Source organism: Pelecanus crispus, chromosome 13 (assembly GCF_030463565.1).
Source record: "Pelecanus crispus isolate bPelCri1 chromosome 13, bPelCri1.pri, whole genome shotgun sequence".
Taxonomy (NCBI): Eukaryota; Metazoa; Chordata; class Aves; order Pelecaniformes; family Pelecanidae; genus Pelecanus; species Pelecanus crispus.
Genome location: NC_134655.1, coordinates 16,599,060 through 16,618,571, shown reverse-complemented (window position 1 = coordinate 16,618,571; position 19,512 = coordinate 16,599,060). Strand labels below are relative to the sequence as shown.

The 19,512-nt window shown below is 50.7% G+C and overlaps 1 protein-coding gene across 5 annotated transcripts in view; it reads right to left on the bottom strand.

Annotated features, from left to right (window-relative positions):
• Nucleotides 1-383: 383 nt before the first annotated feature.
• Nucleotides 384-19,512, bottom strand: part of FHL1 (four and a half LIM domains 1) — a 33,601-nt gene continuing 14,472 nt past the window's right edge. Inside the window, exons 1-6 of one of the 5 annotated variants that reach the window (XM_075720437.1) lie at nt 12,434-12,455; nt 4,444-4,625; nt 3,538-3,715; nt 2,871-3,040; nt 2,180-2,366; nt 384-1,392 (exon numbers count right to left, since the gene is read on the bottom strand). In XM_075720437.1, coding sequence (XP_075576552.1) covers nt 1,235-1,392; nt 2,180-2,366; nt 2,871-3,040; nt 3,538-3,715; nt 4,444-4,625; nt 12,434-12,455 — 897 coding nt within the window. In that variant the 3' untranslated portion in view covers nt 384-1,234. Of the gene's footprint in view, nt 1,393-2,179; nt 2,367-2,870; nt 3,041-3,537; nt 3,716-4,443; nt 4,626-9,377; nt 9,489-12,433; nt 12,456-19,512 lie in introns of those variants that run through there. The other 4 variants (XM_075720438.1, XM_075720439.1, XM_075720440.1 and 1 more) reach the window with 4 other exon arrangements.

The following is a 19,512-nucleotide window of genomic DNA, read 5'->3' as shown; positions in this document are numbered from 1 at the left end:
TCCAGTTGATAAATATTTCTGTATGGTATCAGCCACTGCTGTAAAAAAAAAAAAAACACCCACTTAAACCAGCGTTCAGGTTGCTGAAGGGTAGTAGTAGATCTGTGTATGGACAGTGGCTATACGTATGTTCTCCAAAGGGCTTTTTCACACAGGCTGTTCTTGGCAGATGGTCCAGTGTCAGTTATACATTAAAAAAAATTATCAGTTTATGGAAATTCGTTGCTTTGGTCCTCAGATATTTAAAGGTGCTATTGCAGAACAGCTGACTCTCTACTTTGCCAGTATCAATGTATCAGACTTGATTTCAGTAGCTCAGCAATAAGAGGTGTCAATCGTGTAAGATGGCAAAGTGAAAAAACAATTTTCCAGACTGTGGGACACCAAGCAGGCACTAGTCTCATTTTTATTAAATCGTAAAACATACACTGACATGATAGGAGAGCTATCATTGTCTGAGCTATTTTAAAGGCACTTCTAAATGCATGTGCATGTGCATTTTGTTGTAGTTGAAAGATTTACTTCTTGTTAATGTATTAATAATTGTATATAGACAGCCTTGTTTAAACAATGATGTAAAAAAAGCCAATGAGCAAAACTTTTGGGCAAACCATGCGGAAATCAAGACTAGAAGTAATTTATGGAAACTTAACTAAAGCTAAATTGTACTGCAAAAACATTGTTATATGTAAAAAGAAGCCATTCCATACATTTGCTGCAATTTGGTGTGGTAGGGTAAGCAAAGGTATTTGTTCTTGTGCTGCTATTAATGGTGTGATGTATGTAATGTACCTGTACTTGTAAAAGCATAATAATGGATCTCTCTGATCCCACGTGCAATCTCTGTTTCTGAGGTGCATGCCTTGTCAAACTTACTTCATTTAAGTGCCAAGCTTAAAAGTATACCGGACAAGTTTAAAACTAGCTCTGTTTTAGTTTAAGCCACACACAGGTTATGTAGTATGTAGATCTCTAATGCTAAATCTAACGGCATTTCAAGCCTTTACACTAAGAATTATGTGGAAGCGAAGTTAGATCTTTTTTTGCAATGCTACATGCTTTTGTACTGCAGGAGCTTCAGAAGTCAAACCCAGTATATACTGAGGCTACTTTAGTTTTTATACTAAAATGGAAAAAGTTAAAATTCTTAACATGCAAAAACCTGCTCCTTTACCAGGACTGTTTTGGAAAGCAGGGCTCTAAAATCCATTTTACAGCAGTTGCTGTCTGCTCCTTACAGTCGTTTGGGACACTCAGCACAGTAAATTTTTCCATTATGGCAAACAAAGCGCTTGTTGGCCAGACCACGGGCACACTTTGTGCATTTGAAACAATAATCGTGCCAGGATTCATCTTCATAGTTAACCACACTGGTTCCTCTTCCAAATCCTGCTAGGAGAGAAAACAATTATAGGACGGCGATAGTAGCTTTTCCCTTGGCTGGGTTAGCCCACCAAACAGCAGATCCCATTCTTACTGCCTCCTGTGCTTCTGTAGTCTTGCAGACTGTATTTGTATGCCTAAAATACTAGCCAAAATTGCAACTGAAGCACATTGTTTGCTGCTCAGTACTACTGCTCTTAGAGAAAGAGGCAGCTTAGTGCAGGCTTGTCTCTGCAAGAAGCTTTTTCCCTTGGATCCCTTCTCCAGGAAACAGTCAAGCTGAAGGAAAGATCAAGATGTAGAGCAAGGACAGGTTGGGCTAAACACCCTACCTGGCTGTTACAGCTTCAGATCCATGCTCTAAAATGTAGACTGGAATGCAAGTCCCGTGGGACTGGCAGGACAGTGCCCGCATTTCTGGGCTGAGCTTTGTAATCCAGTAACTATTACATGTAAAACACATCAGAGGCAAAGCAAATGTCACTTTGGGCCAATAAAACACTGTTCTTTTTAGACTTAAGGTTCCTAGACTAAGCTATAGGTGGGAACAGTTCTCATTGGGAAAGTTTTGAAGGAGGTAAGTTTGAGGCCTGCCAAGGGTGAAGAGCTCAGTTACTCAGACTCCATCCAGCAAGAGCACGTGGCTTATAGTTAGATCACATGTAAACTGCTGGAATCGGGCTTGGGATACTAGACCTGCTTCTGGTGTTAGCAGCCTCTGAGCTGCACGTTTTTGGGGATCGCTGGTCTGACCTTAAGGACCCACTGCCCTCAAGCTGCATTTAAACCAACTTACCTGTAATAGGATTCTTGCAGCCAGCACACTTCTTGGCAACACACTCCTTGTAGCAGTCAACACAGTAAAACTGATCCTCTACAGCTGTAAAGCGCTTCCCACCCAGTTGCTTCTTGCAGTTGGAGCAAATGAAACACTCTGAATGCCAAGGCTGTTCCTGGTAAGTGAGACCTCCAGAAGTGATGGGCTAGGAGGCAAAGAGCAGAGATGCGTTTCAGAATCATTAGGGGGAGGAGAGGTGATGCAGGCATGGGGTGTAGAGTAGGAGGGCTTTGTGATGGAGAAGATCTCTTGAAAGTTTTCATTAAAATTAAATAGTGCAGCGCGCTTGAGTTCCTCTAGCCTGAAATCCTGCGTGCCTGAGCTTTCATAATAGTTTATTTTACCTGCAATGACTCTGTAATTCTACACTAACCAGTTACAAAAGTTGTAAAACAGCTATTTTATAAAATACTGGTTTACTGCTTGAATACACAATACCTACTAGAGAGCTTAAACCATCCCCAAAGCAAGTGCAAGGCCTTTCAGCAGAGTTGCCATCAGATAATCCTACAGCACCAGCATCTCAAGGAGAGAGCAGAAGTATTGGTACAGCTCCAGCACGATCTGTCTACGGGTCTGCTCTCCTAGCTTCCAAAAGACATGTGAGGGCTAGTTCTGGCAGCTGCCTTTGCAAAGTGGAAGGACTTACATTCTTGCATTTAGCACAGGTCTTGGCAAACTTATGCTCGTGGCAGGAGACACAGTAGAAGTCATCACCCTTGGGGAAGAAGCTCCCAGATCCAATCACTTGCTTGCACTGGCTGCAAGTGAAACAGTCCTTATGCCAGACCATCTTCTTGTACTCAACATTTTGGTCTCCTACAACAGACAGAAATAACTCGTTATGTGGGATTTCAGGCTTGTGACAGACTCCCCCCCCCGGCAATGTAACATACCTGTAGGCAAGACCTGTCCATACCTATGCCCAGGATTCAATTGTAACATGGGTGAGGGATGAGCTGTTAATTTCTGTATCTGACTTTAGCCAGGGCCTTCTAGATTTTCTTAAAATATTTGTCAGGCAGATGCCTGAGCCTTTCTGAGAAGAGGACTTTGATTCACAGAGCAAAGCTTTTGGTAGAAATGGTTTAAGACTAACTACTAAGGGGAACTATCCACATGAGGGTTAACTGCAAAGCAGCCTTTCAACACAGACGGGTGAGAGCAACAGTCAAAACTTGCACCATTTTGTGGTGCTCCAGCCTTCCACTATGATGCCTGTACCCCTAACTGCAGCCTCTGTGGCGTGATAAACCTCCATGGTTTTGCCCTAGAGCAGATCTCGGCAGTCGTACCCGTGTTGCTGGCACCAGTACCTGCAATGATAGGCTTGAAGCAGCCCTTACACTTGGGTGCATCCACAGTGGCAGTGCAGTTGCTGCACCAAACCTTGTTGTTCTCCCTTAGCATGAAGGGCTCATTGACCAAGGACGTGTAGCACTTGAAGCAGCGGAAGCAGCTGTCATGCCAGTAACGGTTCTTGAAATGCAGCTCCTGGAATGAACAGAAATGGAGTGAGCAATAACCCCTTCTCTCTTGCTAAGCAGCCCTAAAACCAAGCTACAGCCTCATCAGCCTTGGCAGTGAAGAATGGATTTGTTAGTTCCTAAGCATGTCCGCATTCCGTGGTTGGAGGTGCAGCTCATCTGCGAGCAGTTAAGGAAAGGACATTTAACCAGACTCACTGCCACAAGGGGCTTAACTGGAATCACATTCATTTTGGACTTTCAGGGTAGCAGAAGATGCTTCAGACAAACAGCTTTGGTTTTGAGGTTCTGTAAGCACAGGCGTCTCTGGTTGTCACGTTCCCTTCCAGTCAGGTGTACATTATTATTGCCATCAGCATGAAGCAACAAACATTTGACAAACTGACAAAAATCAGACCCTAGGTTCCCGAGTCCTTTGCCCAGAAGATGAGTTTTCTGCACGTCCTGCGCAGGCTGGATTACCTGCGGTACTCTCTTCAGGACAGTTCAGCATTTGCAGCAGTTCATGTGGCTGAACCTAGATCCTGAAATTAGCTCCTGTGCAAAAGCAGCCCATCGTGAGCGTCCCTACTGCAGTGCCCCAGAGCCTCTGGCTCTTTGCCCAAGGAGCACAGGGCCTGTCAGCCAGAGGACTGAACTTTTCACACAGAAGCTCACAGACCAGAGCCAGGAGCACAAATGGGAGGGTTATCAGTATTTGCCTGTCTTCTTTTCCTCACCCATTTAAGCACTCACCTTGGAGTCAGCTCCAATGGGTTTCTTGCACTCAATGCAGGTGTTGGCACAGATCTTCTCGAAGCACTTGACACAGCAGTGGCGGCCCTCCTTCTGCACGTACTTCTTCCCGTGCAGAGGGTCACGGCAGTAGTGGCAGTCAAAGCGCTCCGACATGGTGCCCACAGTGTAACTGCCAGGCCCTGCAAGAGGAAAGAGGCTGAAGTTAGAGCACTGAAGCCCTGGTAACTGCTCCAGCTTCTTCGGTCTGTGCATAGGAGAAGTATCAGGACGATGGCTCAGCAATGAGCGTGTGGTGGTGTCACGCTCCTCGAGGGCTTGTTGGTTGAGAAAGCGGCTTCTGGGCCAGCACTGTTAGGGCAGTTTTGCTATCAGACAGCTCAGTGGTTTATAAAACACGACAGCTCGCTACCAGCTGTGCTGGCATTTTCCAGGTGCCTCCAGCTTTGCCTTTAGGGTCTAGGTTAGGCTAACAAACTGTCATGCTCAGGGAGGCTGGGTGCAGTAGACAACCTGGGTTTGGTCGCAGCAATCACAGACTTGTACACCTGCTGAAGAAGGGAGCTTGGATGTCCCCTCCCAGGTCACGAATTGCCACTAGGATGCAGAGAGAGAAATACCGCGAAGTCTCAGGAAGATGTGGGCTACGGAGCAAGGCCACGTGGGCCGACTCCTGGCTGTGCTGCGGAGCCCTGCTTCCTGGAAGCGCTGTGCTTGCCGCTACAGTGAACGTAAGCAACGCATTAGTAACACAAATATTTTCAGCTCCCTTAATAGCCATCCAAGATACGAATGCTAGATTTCTGCCTACAGAGAGGCAGGATGGGCTCTGGCCAAACACAAGAACGCAGCGCTCTGCCTCCTGGGGTCCAACCTGCTGCGAGCGCAGCACTGCAGGGTTCACACTGGGAGCACAGTTGCTGCCGAGGAAAGCGAGAGTCCCACACCAGCCTTTCCCCATCACCTTAAGAGAAAGGATACTAGACTGTTTTACTTACACATTTCACATCAAGCAAGGATAATGGTACCTAATCGCTCACCGGGAGCCGCTTAGCTCAGTACGGCCAGGCCTGCTGCAGGGCTCGGTGAGGTCCTGGCTGAGGTGCTGCATAATTTCTGAGCAGAAATCGCCGCCAGCCACGAGCAGAGCAGAATAGTTTCCATGTTTCCAGCCTAAGCCCGCAGCCAGCTGCAGCCCTCTGAGGCCTTTTGTGCTGGATAGTTGTGCAGCTTCCAGCTGCCTCTTTTGACCGGGCTCTCACATACAAAGTCATAAGGAAAAAAACCAGGAAAAGATCCCCCTACAAGTAGAGACACTTCTTCAGTTCATGCCAGCAGGGCTCTGCCAAGGCATGGTGTTCCACCATGGCCAGGGAGTCAGCCCATCAGCGGGTGTGGGGGATCTTGACCAGAGGAATTTCCACTTTGGCCGGAGGTGCGCGCTCACGCTTTCTCCCCAGACGCCTGCCCCAGCCTGCACGCCCGGTCTCAGCCTCCCACACCACTTCTGCTAACAGCTCCCTCCATTTCCTTATGCCCTTCCTCAGAGGAAGCTGGCAACGCTCCTGCGAGGGGGCTGCAAAAGCTCCAGTGGGGTTACGCAAGCCTGTGCAGTCCCAGAAACGCAGCTCCATCTCTGCCCCCGCAGAGTGCCCCCCCAGCACTGCAGAGCCCCGCTTCCCCTGCACGGCCAACAACCCGGGACGCAACCTTGAACTTTCTGCACCATCGGCAACCGGACAGGAGACGCAGCAGCGGTCTGGAAACGGGAGCTGCCAAGAGGAAATTTAATTATTCTTTTCCTGATAGAGCTGCAGCATCGACACGCAGCAAGAAAGGGAGAAGGACGCAGTCAGGCAATATAAAGTGCTGCTGCTTCCTGCTGTGAGCTGGGGGAGGCCGCTAGCACCTCCATGGGGCACCCTCACCTCGGGCCACCCCACCGAGCCCTGGAGTTCAGGGGCTGCTTCGCTGCCTGCTCCCGATGGAGCTCAGCGGCACAACAGCCGCGGGTTCCAGCCACGCTGCTCCAAGCCCCAGCACAGCACCTTCATAAACTCAAACAGGGCTTGGGGTTTTTGGGGTGTAGAGAGGGTACGTCGTTCCTGGCTGTGTCCTCATGGCAAGGGAGGGTCAGCGGGACCCCGTCGGGCTTGCCCTCAGCTGCAGGATGCTGCGCAGCCAGGACTGCCGTGTTGTTACCGCGCGAGGACCTGTTTACACAGCGGTTTTTTGGATGCTTGCCCACCCCAGTAATTCTAGATTTACCATCAACTGCGTGGCCCAACCTGTCAGCATGAGAAATCCCCACGCTGGCACGGGAGCCCCCCGGGCCCGAGGGACCGCTGCTGCCGCCTTTGCGGGGAGCGGGGCTTTGCAGCAGAGGCACCGGTGCAAGCGCACCTCGCCAGGCGAGCGCACACCAAACCCGACAGGCCCTGAGCCGGGCACAGCCCTGCCCGGCAAGCCCAGGCACCGCAGCAAGAAGCGAGGGTGGCTGCTGCCTTCGCCATCTCCTTTGCCGACCCAGTTTTCTTTTCTCTGAGAGTACTGTGCTGTTGCCAGCACACCACAAGCAGCCCTGACACAGCCAGGTGCAAAGCCCGGGGAGGTGCCTGCCTGCAAAGGAATATTTTGCTGTTATTTCAGAGCTCTTCTTCTGCCTCATCTCTGGGCTGAGGAAACTGCTGGATGGGCAGGAGACGGGACTCACACTGTTACTTTGCAGATTTTAAAATCCAAGAGTCATCTCACTGTCTCCTCTTTGTCACCCTTTCAGTAACATCAGGCCAGAACAAGTTGGAGCACTTCTCTTCCAGAAAGCGGGACAGACAGCCCTGGAGAGGAGCATCGCACGGGGCGGCTGCAGCAGAGAGGGGGGGGACCGGGTTCGTACCCTTCCCCTTCCCCTAAAACTTAACAGGGGCAGGCTGGAGGCCGAGCTGCCAGGAATTGCGCTTTATGGGAACCGAGGTCTGGAAATGCTGCCTTGCCAAGGTCAGGAGACGGCCATGTCCTGCTGACAACTACACCAAGGGTTGTGTTTGTACCGGTTCAAGTAAATGAAACAAATAAACAGCTGGGAAACATGGAAACTATGTGAGCCACGGCCAGCTCTGCAGAGCTTTATCAAGCAAGTGAGTTTAATTTAGAAGAAATGGAATTGCACAGAGTCCAGGGCAAATGGTATCGAAACGTTCCTGATCTCAGGTTTAGGGTTGCTTTCAACCAGAACACATAATCGTGAACATATGGCTCGGGGAGTAACATAATCCTATGTTCCCATGTAACGCATCATGCACTAACGTGAGACACACATTTATCACTGCAGCTTTGGAGCTTCACAGACAATCAACACTGGGCCTGGCAGCCCCAGGAGCTGGGCCGTGCGTGCAGACATGCCAGCTTCTGCCTACTTTGTGCCATCTCATGGACCAAAAAGCCCCTCTCAAACACAGGCTGGGGCATGAATTTGCTTCCAGCTTTTCCAGGAGCTTTCTGCCCTCAGCAGTATCATCCCTGATCCAGACCCAGGAAAGGCATCTCTATCCCCTTGCCTGCAATGAAGATGTGCTGACCACGCTGTCCCAGAAAACGTGCTGGCTGCTCATGATCTCTGCTCCTCCGTGCCATGCTGAGAGCCCACACCAGCCAGACCATCTCCTACAACCCTCCCACAGAGCAGCCCACCCAGGGACTGGTGCACTAAAGCCCCAAAAGCAGCCGGTAGTGGCTGTGCTGGGACCACCAGATCATTTGCACAGAGTGGAGCAAATGTCCATGGAGAATTAAGAGCTCTGCTGCCCTGGGGAAAAAGCATTTAGTATCCTACTGCTGCGCCCTTAAGCTGTCCTGTCCCCTCTCACAGCAGGTAGACAGAACAGGTACTTGTTGTGCTCTGAAAAAAAAAAAAAAAAAAAAAAATCATCTTCTAGAGCCTAGTTGGCAGCAGATCATGGGTTTGGAGATGTTTATCTCCTTAATAACCTGCTCACCCTCCAGCTGCACCACATCCCCACAGCTCAACTTTCCAGAGCTTCCAGGTATATTAACCCTGGCCTGTCTTTGCTGTCTGGAAAATAGGCAACTCATGAAGCTAAGGACACGCTGGAACCATGAATCCTCCTTGCTTTTCCTTGGGGCCTTTATTTTAGTGCACGCTGCATAGCTTCCCCGTGCAAGCTGCGCAGCAGCTGTTGAGCACGCAGTAGGGATTCACACCAGCGGCGTAACCATGCTACAGCAATGCAAAACTCGGCGCTCAGGGTAAGCGCTCATCAAACGAACCACTAAAACTATAAGTGCCGTATGTTTGTGCTTCATTTCACACTGGCGTGCTTAAAATGGCAGCAGTACGCATAGGTGTTTTAGCTTGGAAGTTATCTGAACAGTTCCTTTGGCTGTAAGTTTACAACAGACTGCAGTGTCTCGGACAGCCTGGTCAAGTGTCTCCTGTTTAACCCGGGGAGAAAAGATCACGTACCCTGAGGACATGCACTGATCCAAACCCCATTTCAGCTTGACTCTGGGGCCACAGAAGGGGATTTAGAAGACAGAGGAAAAGTATGGACAGGCTGGAACTATTCTCCAGCCTCTGACGTCCATGGGCAGAGGATGTTCTGCTGGAGAGAAGCAGGCGAGAAGAGAGAGCGCAGGCTGCGGAGAGGGCTAAGTGCAGTACACGCCCACGCTTAAATAGCCTAAAGGACCCTCAATAAAAATAAGATCCCAAGAAAAATCCAGCAATACTTCCAGAAACTAACCCCACTTTAAGCAAAGTGTCCCTCTCCCACCAACCCTGGCAGGGTGCTGTCTAAATGTAGCTCCCTGATGGATTTGGCTACAGCTCGAGGGCGGCTGGCCAGACCAGTGGCCTTCTCGAGTATCAGGGTGTCTGGCACGAAGACCCACTGGAATTCAACCCTAACATTTACCTGACCACAGAGGTGCCAGTTAGCCACTTGTCCCCAAAGAGCATCTGCTGTTTTTCAAAAGCAGCCCCTCAGCCCTTGGACAACGATGCCTTCCATCTTGCAAATAAAGATCTCAAATGTTTGGGCTCTGCCAGCTTCCACGCACCTCGAGTCACACTGACACTGTGCTGTGGAGCAGTGGCAGGGCTGTCCCAGCTAGTGGCCACGATGAGTCTGCACCCTGCAGCGCAGCAAGCTTTGGGATGGAAAGGAGGGCACAGACCTAAGAAGTGCCACCCCGCAAAAGCTATTGCATTAACCCAACCCCATGCCTCTCCTGCTGGTTCCTGTCTCCCATGGGCCCTGGACGGGTTCCTCCCACTTCAGGCGACTGCTGCGTGGCAGTGGTTTGCACAACAAATGAAACTCTGCACTCTGCAAAGGGAGCTGAAGCATAGCTGATAAGCAAAGCACTTAGCACAGGATATGTGTTAACGTCCCTGGGGAATATGTTTAAAGGTGATAAACCACCACGGAAGAACTTCAAGGGTGGTCTCTAAAAACAACCAGGGAAACTGTACTGAAACCTTACAGACTGCTCTGCCACTTAGGAAAGAGATGAGGCTGAAGGTGTTCACCCTCTGCCCTACACACAGCTGCATACTCTACGGCAATATGGAAGGAAAAGAGCAATTGCTTTTTCACTCTCCATCAGTTTTATTTTTCTCAGCAGAGTGAGTACACACAGTCCCCATACCGCCAGGCATTGGCTACACCTGCCTGTTTCAGCTCAGAACCTGGCATCCCCTGGTCTGTCACCTGAGTTACTATTCTCAGCATTTCTCTATGCAATGTCGCGTGGTTTGCTATAAATACCAGGGAATACCCTTAAAAGAAGGGTCCCGTTAATCTGAAATGCGAAGCGACGCTCAGGACTGCACCTCAAGGTCACTGGCACGCTGCCCTGGACAACAAGGAAAGAAAGAAATCACTTGCAGGTCATTTTTGCTGGGAGAGCTGGCAGTAACGAGCAGAGCACTGAGCCTCTCCCATTGCCAGGCTGGGGCACGTGCGAGTCTCATACTCTCTAATTCAAAAATTAGTCTGTTGATAAAATGGAAGCTTCTTTATTTAGAACAAGAACAGCTCCAAGTTCCTCAGGCAGTTGCCAAAAACATTCCCTACAGTCCTATCGCCACCATGTCTGAGCACATCCCAATCATTATTAAATCTTCACAGTTCCCCAGGGAAGTAGGGACGTGCTATTAAAAAAACACACTGCTCCAGCCCTGCGAACACTTCCCCCAGGGCTTGCTTTTGCACTTCATACAGAGCTCAGCTAAGGCTAGCAAGGCTCCCAGTGTGCAAAGCACCACTGCCTGGAGTAAGTGTGAGCACTTCGGCAGAGCTTAAGCAGTGAAGTTCAAACTTTTCAAAACAAACCAAAGCGGCTAAAGCAAGAAAGTCCCGTTCAGCAGCTAACTCGCTCTGTGGCTGCCTTAAGCTTTGACCTTTGAGACTCCTCAATTATGTTCCCAGCTATGCGTGGATCTGTCCCCACCTCAGTAGCTGGATGCCTTTCTCATGCCCAGGTGTCCCCAAAAGCCAAACATGAGGAGGATTCACCTCCCCGGGGCAGGCACTACTACCCCACTGCAGCTGTTCCAGAGAGCGGGGCTCCCTGTGGGGTGCAGGAGCGGATACTGCGCTATAACTTGTCGGTGGCAGCACTCCAACCACAGCATCTGCTCAGGAGACACTTCAGCATTTTATATTACAGCACAACATCAAATCCGTGGGTCCTTGCCCCAGAGAACACCTCCCTGAGGAAGATGAGAAAGAAAAGAAAGATATTGCTGGGAGTATAATGAAAGGCTGCTACAGCAGCAGTCAGTCTAGTGGGCTGAAGTTAAAAAATAAATGTCGTCTTGCATTTTAATTGAATGGATTGCTCTTTTTACATGCCTTTGAGATGTTTAAAAATGATAGCACAGAAGTCAGATTTTACTCAGAAAGGTACCTTGCATAATGTGTATCTGTGTCACACAAGCAAATCCTAAGAAGTTACGTGCCATGCAAGAAGCCTCATGCTCGTGCCTTGTCCGGGGAGGCTGAGCGTGAAGTCAAACAGCCTGCTGTGACTTTCCTCCCCAGTTTTGAAGGGGCTCTGTGGTCCCAACAGTCTCACGAGCACCACTGTCCCCAGGCTGCCAGTGTGCGGCAGCTCGGTTTGATGCCCAGGGGAGCTGCACCCCAAACTTGACACCCTCTCCCCAGGCATGTCCACCCCTTGGGCTATGTCTCATCAAGAGGTGCAGTGGTTCTGCCACTGTACACTGTGATTTAGGGCTGTAAATACATGCTGAACAGACACAAATGTGCTTAGCTTCTAAGAATCGGATAAGCTTTTAAAAATCCTGTAGAGTTTTCAGTTGTCTGTAATTGGAGGGCTAGAGGAGATTAGTTATGGATGGGAAGACACAATACATCTGCACGCCATGGGGGACACGCAAAACACACTCTCAAGATTCCTGGCAGTGTTAATGGGAAGGAAAAGTTAACGCTTCCCTGTTACTGGCGAGGATCAGCCCATTTGATCTACAAGACAAACACAGAGAAGACGGAATAACCTCCCACCAGAGCAGAGCAAGGCGTCTGGGTTTACACGCTGGGCATCTGCACGCCCCCCTCTGCTATGGGTTTCCCCCGCTGGCTGCAGTAAGTGCCATAGCAAGCTTGCTGCAAGGAAGAGCATCGTCCCCCATTTTCACCTAGTCTTCCTCAAACAACAGCTAAGCCCCAGCCCTCCCACAGCAGCGGATACAAAAGCACTTACCATCCAGCGCATTTTACAAAATAGACGAGGCCACCACCGCGCTCCCAGTGCCAGCCCCCCACACTGGTCGTAAGCCCATTTGCCATCATTACTTATAGCTGCAGATTGCCAAGGCTTAAGATCCCATTCAAAAAGTTATTTAGCTGGTGCAGGAGCCTATTAGTAAAACATTCCTCGCCATTTACCAGGCATTGCACACACAGGGCCTCTCCCACAACATCCGGCAGCGTGTCCACTTTACCTGTGTGCCTGTGGAAAGCCATGATTAGCAGCCCAAAGTCACCAGCAGCCCCTTAGGTAACAGAGCTCACAGTCTCTTGGCCGATTAGGAGCTGCCCCGTTTGATAACATACATTTAAACGGAGGCTATTAATATGGACGGGACTCCTACCAGATGTCCACTCCCCTCCTCAGAGATCACAACCTTAATCCCCCTTGAAAATTCTTACCATTTTAGGTGATCCGAGGGAGAAGAATAGGATCCAGAGACCTCTAGGTCTCTGTAGGCAACATGTAAATACCTGCCCAGCTACTCAGCACCCAAATTAGTCCCAAAGGCAGAGTGTGCCTCAGGAACTTGACCCCATGCTAGTACTATTTGGCCTTGGCTTTAGTGCTAGATTGTGTCTCATAACACTCCTGAGCTAAATTACAGACCCGACGTTAATTCTGTGCTGCCGTTGCTGAAGGGAAGAGGTGGATCACAGCTCCATGAAGGCCGGAGGGGCTGCAGTCCCAGGAACCAGCAAGGGGCTGTCCCCTAGCTGTGGGGCCCCGAAAGGACATGGGTTGTACCCCTGGGGACCCACTTAAGAGCCCACAGAAGTACCAGAAGATATGTTCATGGGTGGGTTAGACTTGCTTTCAACATGAGGGTCATGCTGAAGTTTTACTGCCAGTAAAACTACCATACCTTGTCCTCCTCCAGCTTTTCCCCTAAAGAAACTCAAAGCATTAACAGTCCGTGAAGAACATCACTTAGAAAGCCGGGTTTCATAATTACAGGGCTTCTCTAGCATCTAACACTATGGTGTGGGGCTCATTCCCAGCACGTGGCTTAGAGAGAGCGCTGGCTGGTGTTTCTGTCCTCTTTACTCAGGTATCCACAAAGCTCCCAGGAAGACCCCAGCTCCGCGGCTCCAACCAGCTTATTTCCATCCAAGTCACAACAAGGAGCGGAGGGAGCTCTGGTTCAGGGCTCGCTCCCACGGGGACGCGCAGGCTGCAGCAGCTCCACGGCCGCGCGCTCGCTCCGGGTTATGGGATCGGTGGCGGCGCACGCTCAGGGCCGGGGGCCAGGGACGCCCAGCTGCTAATCCTGCCTTGACACTGACTCACCGCACGGCCGTGGGAAAGTCAGTTAACCTCCCTGACAGCTACTAGGAAGAGCCAATGTTTACCATTCCTTCCACGAGCCCATCATGGTGGTGTCTGGCCTCTGAACAGCAATCGGCATCTTCAGCCCGACTAGCCCTGCTACAGCCAGGAACCAGGAACATGTCTGCTTCCCACTTGCAGAGGTCCCGAGAGCTCCTCGACCGCACGCACGTGGTAGGGCACGCACAGCCTCCAGCCCCGGCACTGAGCTTGGCGACTCCCTGGGCCTTCGCACCCATCTTAGGGCTCCCAGGGAGCGCACATGCAAGGTCAGCATCTCACCAGCATCCTGACATCTCCGAGTTTCCAACGTGGCCTGGAAAAGGTCACACTTGACAGCATGCTGTCCCAGAAGAGCACAGCATGGATCCACTTGCGTAGCACATTGAGGCTGGGAAACATGCTAAAATACTAGCACACCGAAACACTTTGGCTAGGAAAAACCTAATGTTATTCTGCCCCAGCTCATCTATAAACTCAAGCAAATTGTTTGCATAATTCAGATGGTAACAGGAACCCTAACAACTGGTATTTTCCTGTGCTAATCTTGCTGCGTGCAGTGTAATATTTACAGGCACGAGTTCATTTTTGGCAATGCACGTAGAGTTTGCACCATTAACCATGCTCATTCCTTTCTAGTTCCCTACACAAAAGCGCTGGCACCCTCCCACTCAGGAGTCATTTCCTACTTCCCCCAGAATACCCTCGTATTTCAATTAGAAGCGGTAACCTTTGCTCCCCGTTCTCAAAGGCGGAATAGCATTGCTGTGCAATGTCAGCAGCTGCCACTTCCCACCCCAGAGGTGGCTGCAATTCAGCAGCAGTTTGACAGCATTGCAGAAGCATGTGGAGAGCAGGGACGGACACTTGGCCTTCAAAATGTTTCGCACACACAAATGCATGTGTGTTTGCAGCATGACAACAGGCATGGGCTGGAGGAAGTGGGAGGGAGAAAGCTTGGCCAAAAACCAGGAGGAAGACCCAGCACTGCTGATGCTCATGAAGCTTCACCATGAAACTCCCTGGAGAAGCATTTCATAGCACAGCTCACTCTGCAAAGCCTCTGGTGATTTCCCAGAGCAGTCTGTAATAAAAAGGCCATTTTGTTTGAATTTGTGGCCTCCTGGGCCAGCACAGCAGGGATGGGCTGGCAAACAACCCTTGCTGAGAGGACAGGGCTGCTCTTGGTTTCTTGGCTGGCTTTAGCCATCTGACCTTGGACAATTCCCATCTCCTCCCCAAACCCCTCTTCGTCCACACAAGCCCAGGTGATTAAACACACTGGTGGTGCAAGGTATAGAGCAAGTGCCAAGGACAGACATCATTGCCCTGTGAAACACAGCAGGGAACAGAAACCTCCAGGAAAGAGGGGGTACCCCAGCCCTGCCTGAGCCCTTCCCTGCTAGCCAGGCACCAGGCATCCGCAGGTCCCAGAAGAAAGAGTGCTACAGACATGTCGGTGAGCGCACAGCAGGGCATGCAGGCTTGGGCTTTCATGTTTTTAACATTAAACCTGTCCTGTAGGTTTTCAGGACTCCAGGGAGCTGGTCTGGACACACTGATCCCACCGCACAGGTCTGACTGCAACGCGGCATGGCTGAGGCATAGTGTCATCCACTGGGATAGACAAATGATTCACATTGTGGTTTCCAGAGTATTTTTCTTACCCTAACAATCCTGCCAGAAAAGGTCTGGGTGTCTCAGCTTGCTCACACATCCTGCTGTCACTCAATGGGCAGAAAGTCCTAAATAGAGTCGGTATAACCCAGACATTGATGAACTATTAGTCACCATCATCAAAGAAAGAAGCAGGCAGCAGTAAATATGAGCAGGAGGGGAGCACCTGTCCACCTCTTAGGGTAACGCTGTACCTTCTGTTTCCATACACGCTGCTTAACGACGCAAGTAAAGCTACACAGAAAAGCACACTAGCCATTCACCAGGCTCCCCATAAAAAAAGAGCCCCATATTGCTCCCTACCCTTCCTGTCATGCAGGCAGGCGCTGGACTCGCTCCACGCTCGCACTCCAGCTTGAGCTGCTGCTGCGATAGCACGGGACTGGCACGGCCCCATGGGCCAGGGCTGTGCCAGGCAGCGTGGGGCTTTGCACCCCACATCCAGGTTTGCTCCCACCCGCCATTTGCACAAACACATCTTTCTTTTCAAGTAACAGCACAGCAGATTCAGGGTTTTTTTTATTTTAAATATATCTTAGGTTGCATCCAACATGTGTTCTCCCACAGCAGAGCACTCCTTCTGCCCAACCTATTGCAGACCCCAGTTAAACTTCCCTTGGCTCTTCTGAGGCAGAAAAGAAATAAGATAATTTTTTAAAAACTTTTTTTTATATATAGATGTATATAAAAGACAGAGTTTGCAAGAAGCCAACCAATAAGGGAGTTGGGCTTAAGAGGAGAGAGGACACAAGAAAGAACCCGCCTTTGCCCTTGCGGCTGGTCCGTCAGCAGGATGGAGGAGGGAGCAGCCCCACTGCCACAGAAACACCAGGCAGGTCTGGGATCCAGGACCGACACCTGGGGCTGATCCAGCTCTTCAAGCACTCAGTATCCCGTATGCTTCCTGCTCCCGGCACTGGCTCCACACTGGTGAAAGGCACTGCAGAGCAGTGTTTGCAGACCATCCGGAGAGGGCTGCCAGGGGATGGCCCCTGCTCCCCCCGCAGCCAGGGACCCCGTGTGCAACCCACGATCCATGAACCAAAATGGGGGGCTTCCACCTAGTCTTTTCAAAGAGCAGAAAAAAGCCAGTTCAGTTCAAAAGCGAACAGTTTCTCTTTAAAGTATCACAAAAATGCTTCAGAAGACGCAAAACCTGGCTCATTTTCCCTATTCCGCGCACAAGGATGCGCCTCCGCACCCCTGAAGCATCCTGCAGGCGCTCACGCGAACACAGGACAGAGACACCTTGGTTCGCACAGGATGCACCCACATCCAGAGCAAAGCCAGCAAGGACGTCACTGCGGTGACAGCGGGGCTGGACATGCCAGCCATACGGCAAGCCCCATGCCCTCAGGCAACCAGCTCAGAGGGGATGGTGGAGAAGGAAATGGGCAGCACATGGTGAAGGCACACAGGGTGTTTTCCTTTCTTCCATGCTGAACTCCAGCCCACAGCTGGGTCAGATTTGTGTGCTGAGCCTTTCGGTGCCAAGGGAAGCTTTTAGGATCGAGCTGTAGAGGTAGGGATAGAGGAACTGGGAATAGATCTATAAGGAGGTGGACACAGGCTGGGTAACCCTTCATGAACTCAGATATAGTGTGAGTTGGGACAAAAGGGGGAGAAGGAGGAAGGATAGGAAGAGAGAAAATATAAGGATGAGGGTGTAGTAACAGGAAAGAATGGTCAAGAGATAATGGAGCTGGAAATAAAGGCATCTGAAAAATAGCAAAACTGGGAAGAGATATAAACCAGGTTTTTCCCATCTGCCTCCATCCACAGGCTGGACTGTTTCCAGGACTATTGCTACAGCAGCTCCAAATTTATTTCCCTGCTGCCATCTGCTCTGCAGTTCCCCTCTACACACGCTCCCGACTGGCACTTCTTCCCATCACCTGTTGCTGACATGGCAGACCTCTGGCTGCTGCTGAAAGCCAAGTGACACCAAGGCTTGGGGCGGGGGGGAGCGTCTGTGCATAAATCAAGAGCTGCTTTGTAGAGCCAAAGCTTTGTTCGGCTCCTGTCCCCCCTCCTGGCTATGTCAGGGTTGGAGAACAGAAGCCGTGGCACGGTGGGGCGCAGGTGCCATGCAGACCCATGGCAGCAGCCCCAGGACACAGCGGCTCCAGGGACGACTGAGGTGAGAAGAGGCTGCAGCAGTATTGGGTGCTGCACGGGAATGGCTTTGGATCAGCTGCACCAAGAAAGTCCAGTTCCTCCTATCCCTGCCCCCTCCTCCCTGTGACTCTGTTATATTACAGAGAAGATGCCATGTCTTCCAGTAGCAAGGATGCTGCGTGCCTGCTCTGGTCCCTACAGTTTAGACATTCCGTACAAGCTTAAAAAGGGATGGTCAGTCCCAAAAGGCTGCAGATTTATTTTCTTTTTTAATCTCTTAGAAAGACAAATGTATGTGTCTTAAATGCACTAGGTTATACATGGGCCATGTTTCTCTTTCCAGCTCTGTATCCCACGTCCTTCTGCCTTGATTCAGCCCATGGAGGGGAGCTGCGAGCTTGCAGGCAGCAGGCTGGGAGGCTCGGCACGCTGTCCGCAACCCCACTGCATGAACTGTAAGGTGGAAACGACAGGTCTGAAGGTGCCTGGATGTCAACCAACCCTAAGGAGACATGAAGACTTCCTTTGCTCCTCTTGGGAGAAAGATCCGCATATACTGCCAAGGCTGGCCTGATTCAGATGCCTTCTAAGAGCATCAAGCCCATAACTGGGCTGAAAAGCCTCAAACACAGCGTTCGCCTCTTCCTTCCCAGCAGCCTTATGGCTGCGTCACACACAGACCCACCCAGCAGCGCCTGGCGAAGCTGCACAGTTTGAGCAAAGCAGCCAAGGGTGCAGGAATAAGGCGTGCAGCGTTTACCAGGGAAGAGGAGCCAGCAGACATGGGGCAAGGGGCCTGCGTGTCTGGCCGCACAGGAGCAGTGGGGAAGATCTCCAGGTCTCTGGGGGGGCCCCAGCAGTGCCACGCTCTCATCCACGCTGGCCAGACCCCTGCATTCAAAGCCCCCATGAAGAGCTCTGGGGTTTCTGCTCACCACAATGCCCAGAGCTTTGGCTGCAGAGCTCCAGCTACGCAGCGCTGTGCCCTCAGCGGTGGCAGGGCTGCGGTGCCTCTGCTACCAACAGCACTCGCACCAGGGCTCATGTGGTCCTTGGAGGAGCCCTCCCTGGGGCCCAGCGAGCTGCGCCGCAACTCAGTTATTCCCCACATTTTTACCCCAAAGCTTCACACTTAGGACAGCAGAGCTCCTTAGGGTGATATTGGCCAGCTGCAAGGGTCTGTCTTTGTTCAAGTTTAGATGCAGTCACATGGAGAAGGAATGACTGTTGGAGTCAACCGTGAGGCAAACGTTTGCCAGTCGTGGCTTTTCCCCCATAGCTTAGCCCTGGCTTCAGAGCTGAGAAAAGTAACTTAAGTCTCTGTCAAATAAATACTGCACTGATCCCAGCCAGGCAGCATGGCAGGAAAGATGAGATCTGATGAGTAACTCAGCAATATAATCTTACCATACCCATACAACAAGTGTCATGTCGGGGCTTCACCAAGTTGTTAATGAGCCATCACTGAAACAATATTTCACAACGTCCATTACACTCTCTGTGCTCCTAATTGCTTTCAATTACTTCTCATAGGCACAGCAGCTGGCTGAGCGATGCTCTCCCATGGTGAAGTTAAACAGCTAACTGTGGAGAGCACAGAAGGAAGTTCAACTATTAGTTTGCATCACTGCTTGAAAGCAGGTCATTCACCTTCCCTGGAAATCTACCCACTACAAGTCAAGAATTAGCTGCTACCCAGACATCAGCTACAACACACACGCTCCCCAACATCCCCTGCGCAGGTTTCCAGCAGCCCTGCCATCCTCCTGCATTCATTCCACGGGAGCTGGCAGCAAGAAGGACTTTCAAGGCGGACGCTGAGCTCTTCCTCCAAAGAGCTGGGAATGTTTTCGGTGTGATGTTTTCTAGCAAAACATCATGTTCCCGGGAAGCTGCTGGGCAGACAGCTCTGCAGACCTCCTTCCTCTGCCCCCACAGCACAGTGGGCCAAGCCAAAACCCCACACAGACAGTGCTCTGCAAGACCAAGGAGCCTTAGTGTTTCTCCTTAAAGAGTTTTATTTTCAGAGGAAGAGAAGAAAGGACTGTTTGTGGATGGACTGCAATTCTGGCAAAACACCCTCCAGAAATGCAGCACATGGGAGACGCTGAGGATAGAAAACTTCAGCTCAGGCGGTCAGAGATGGGT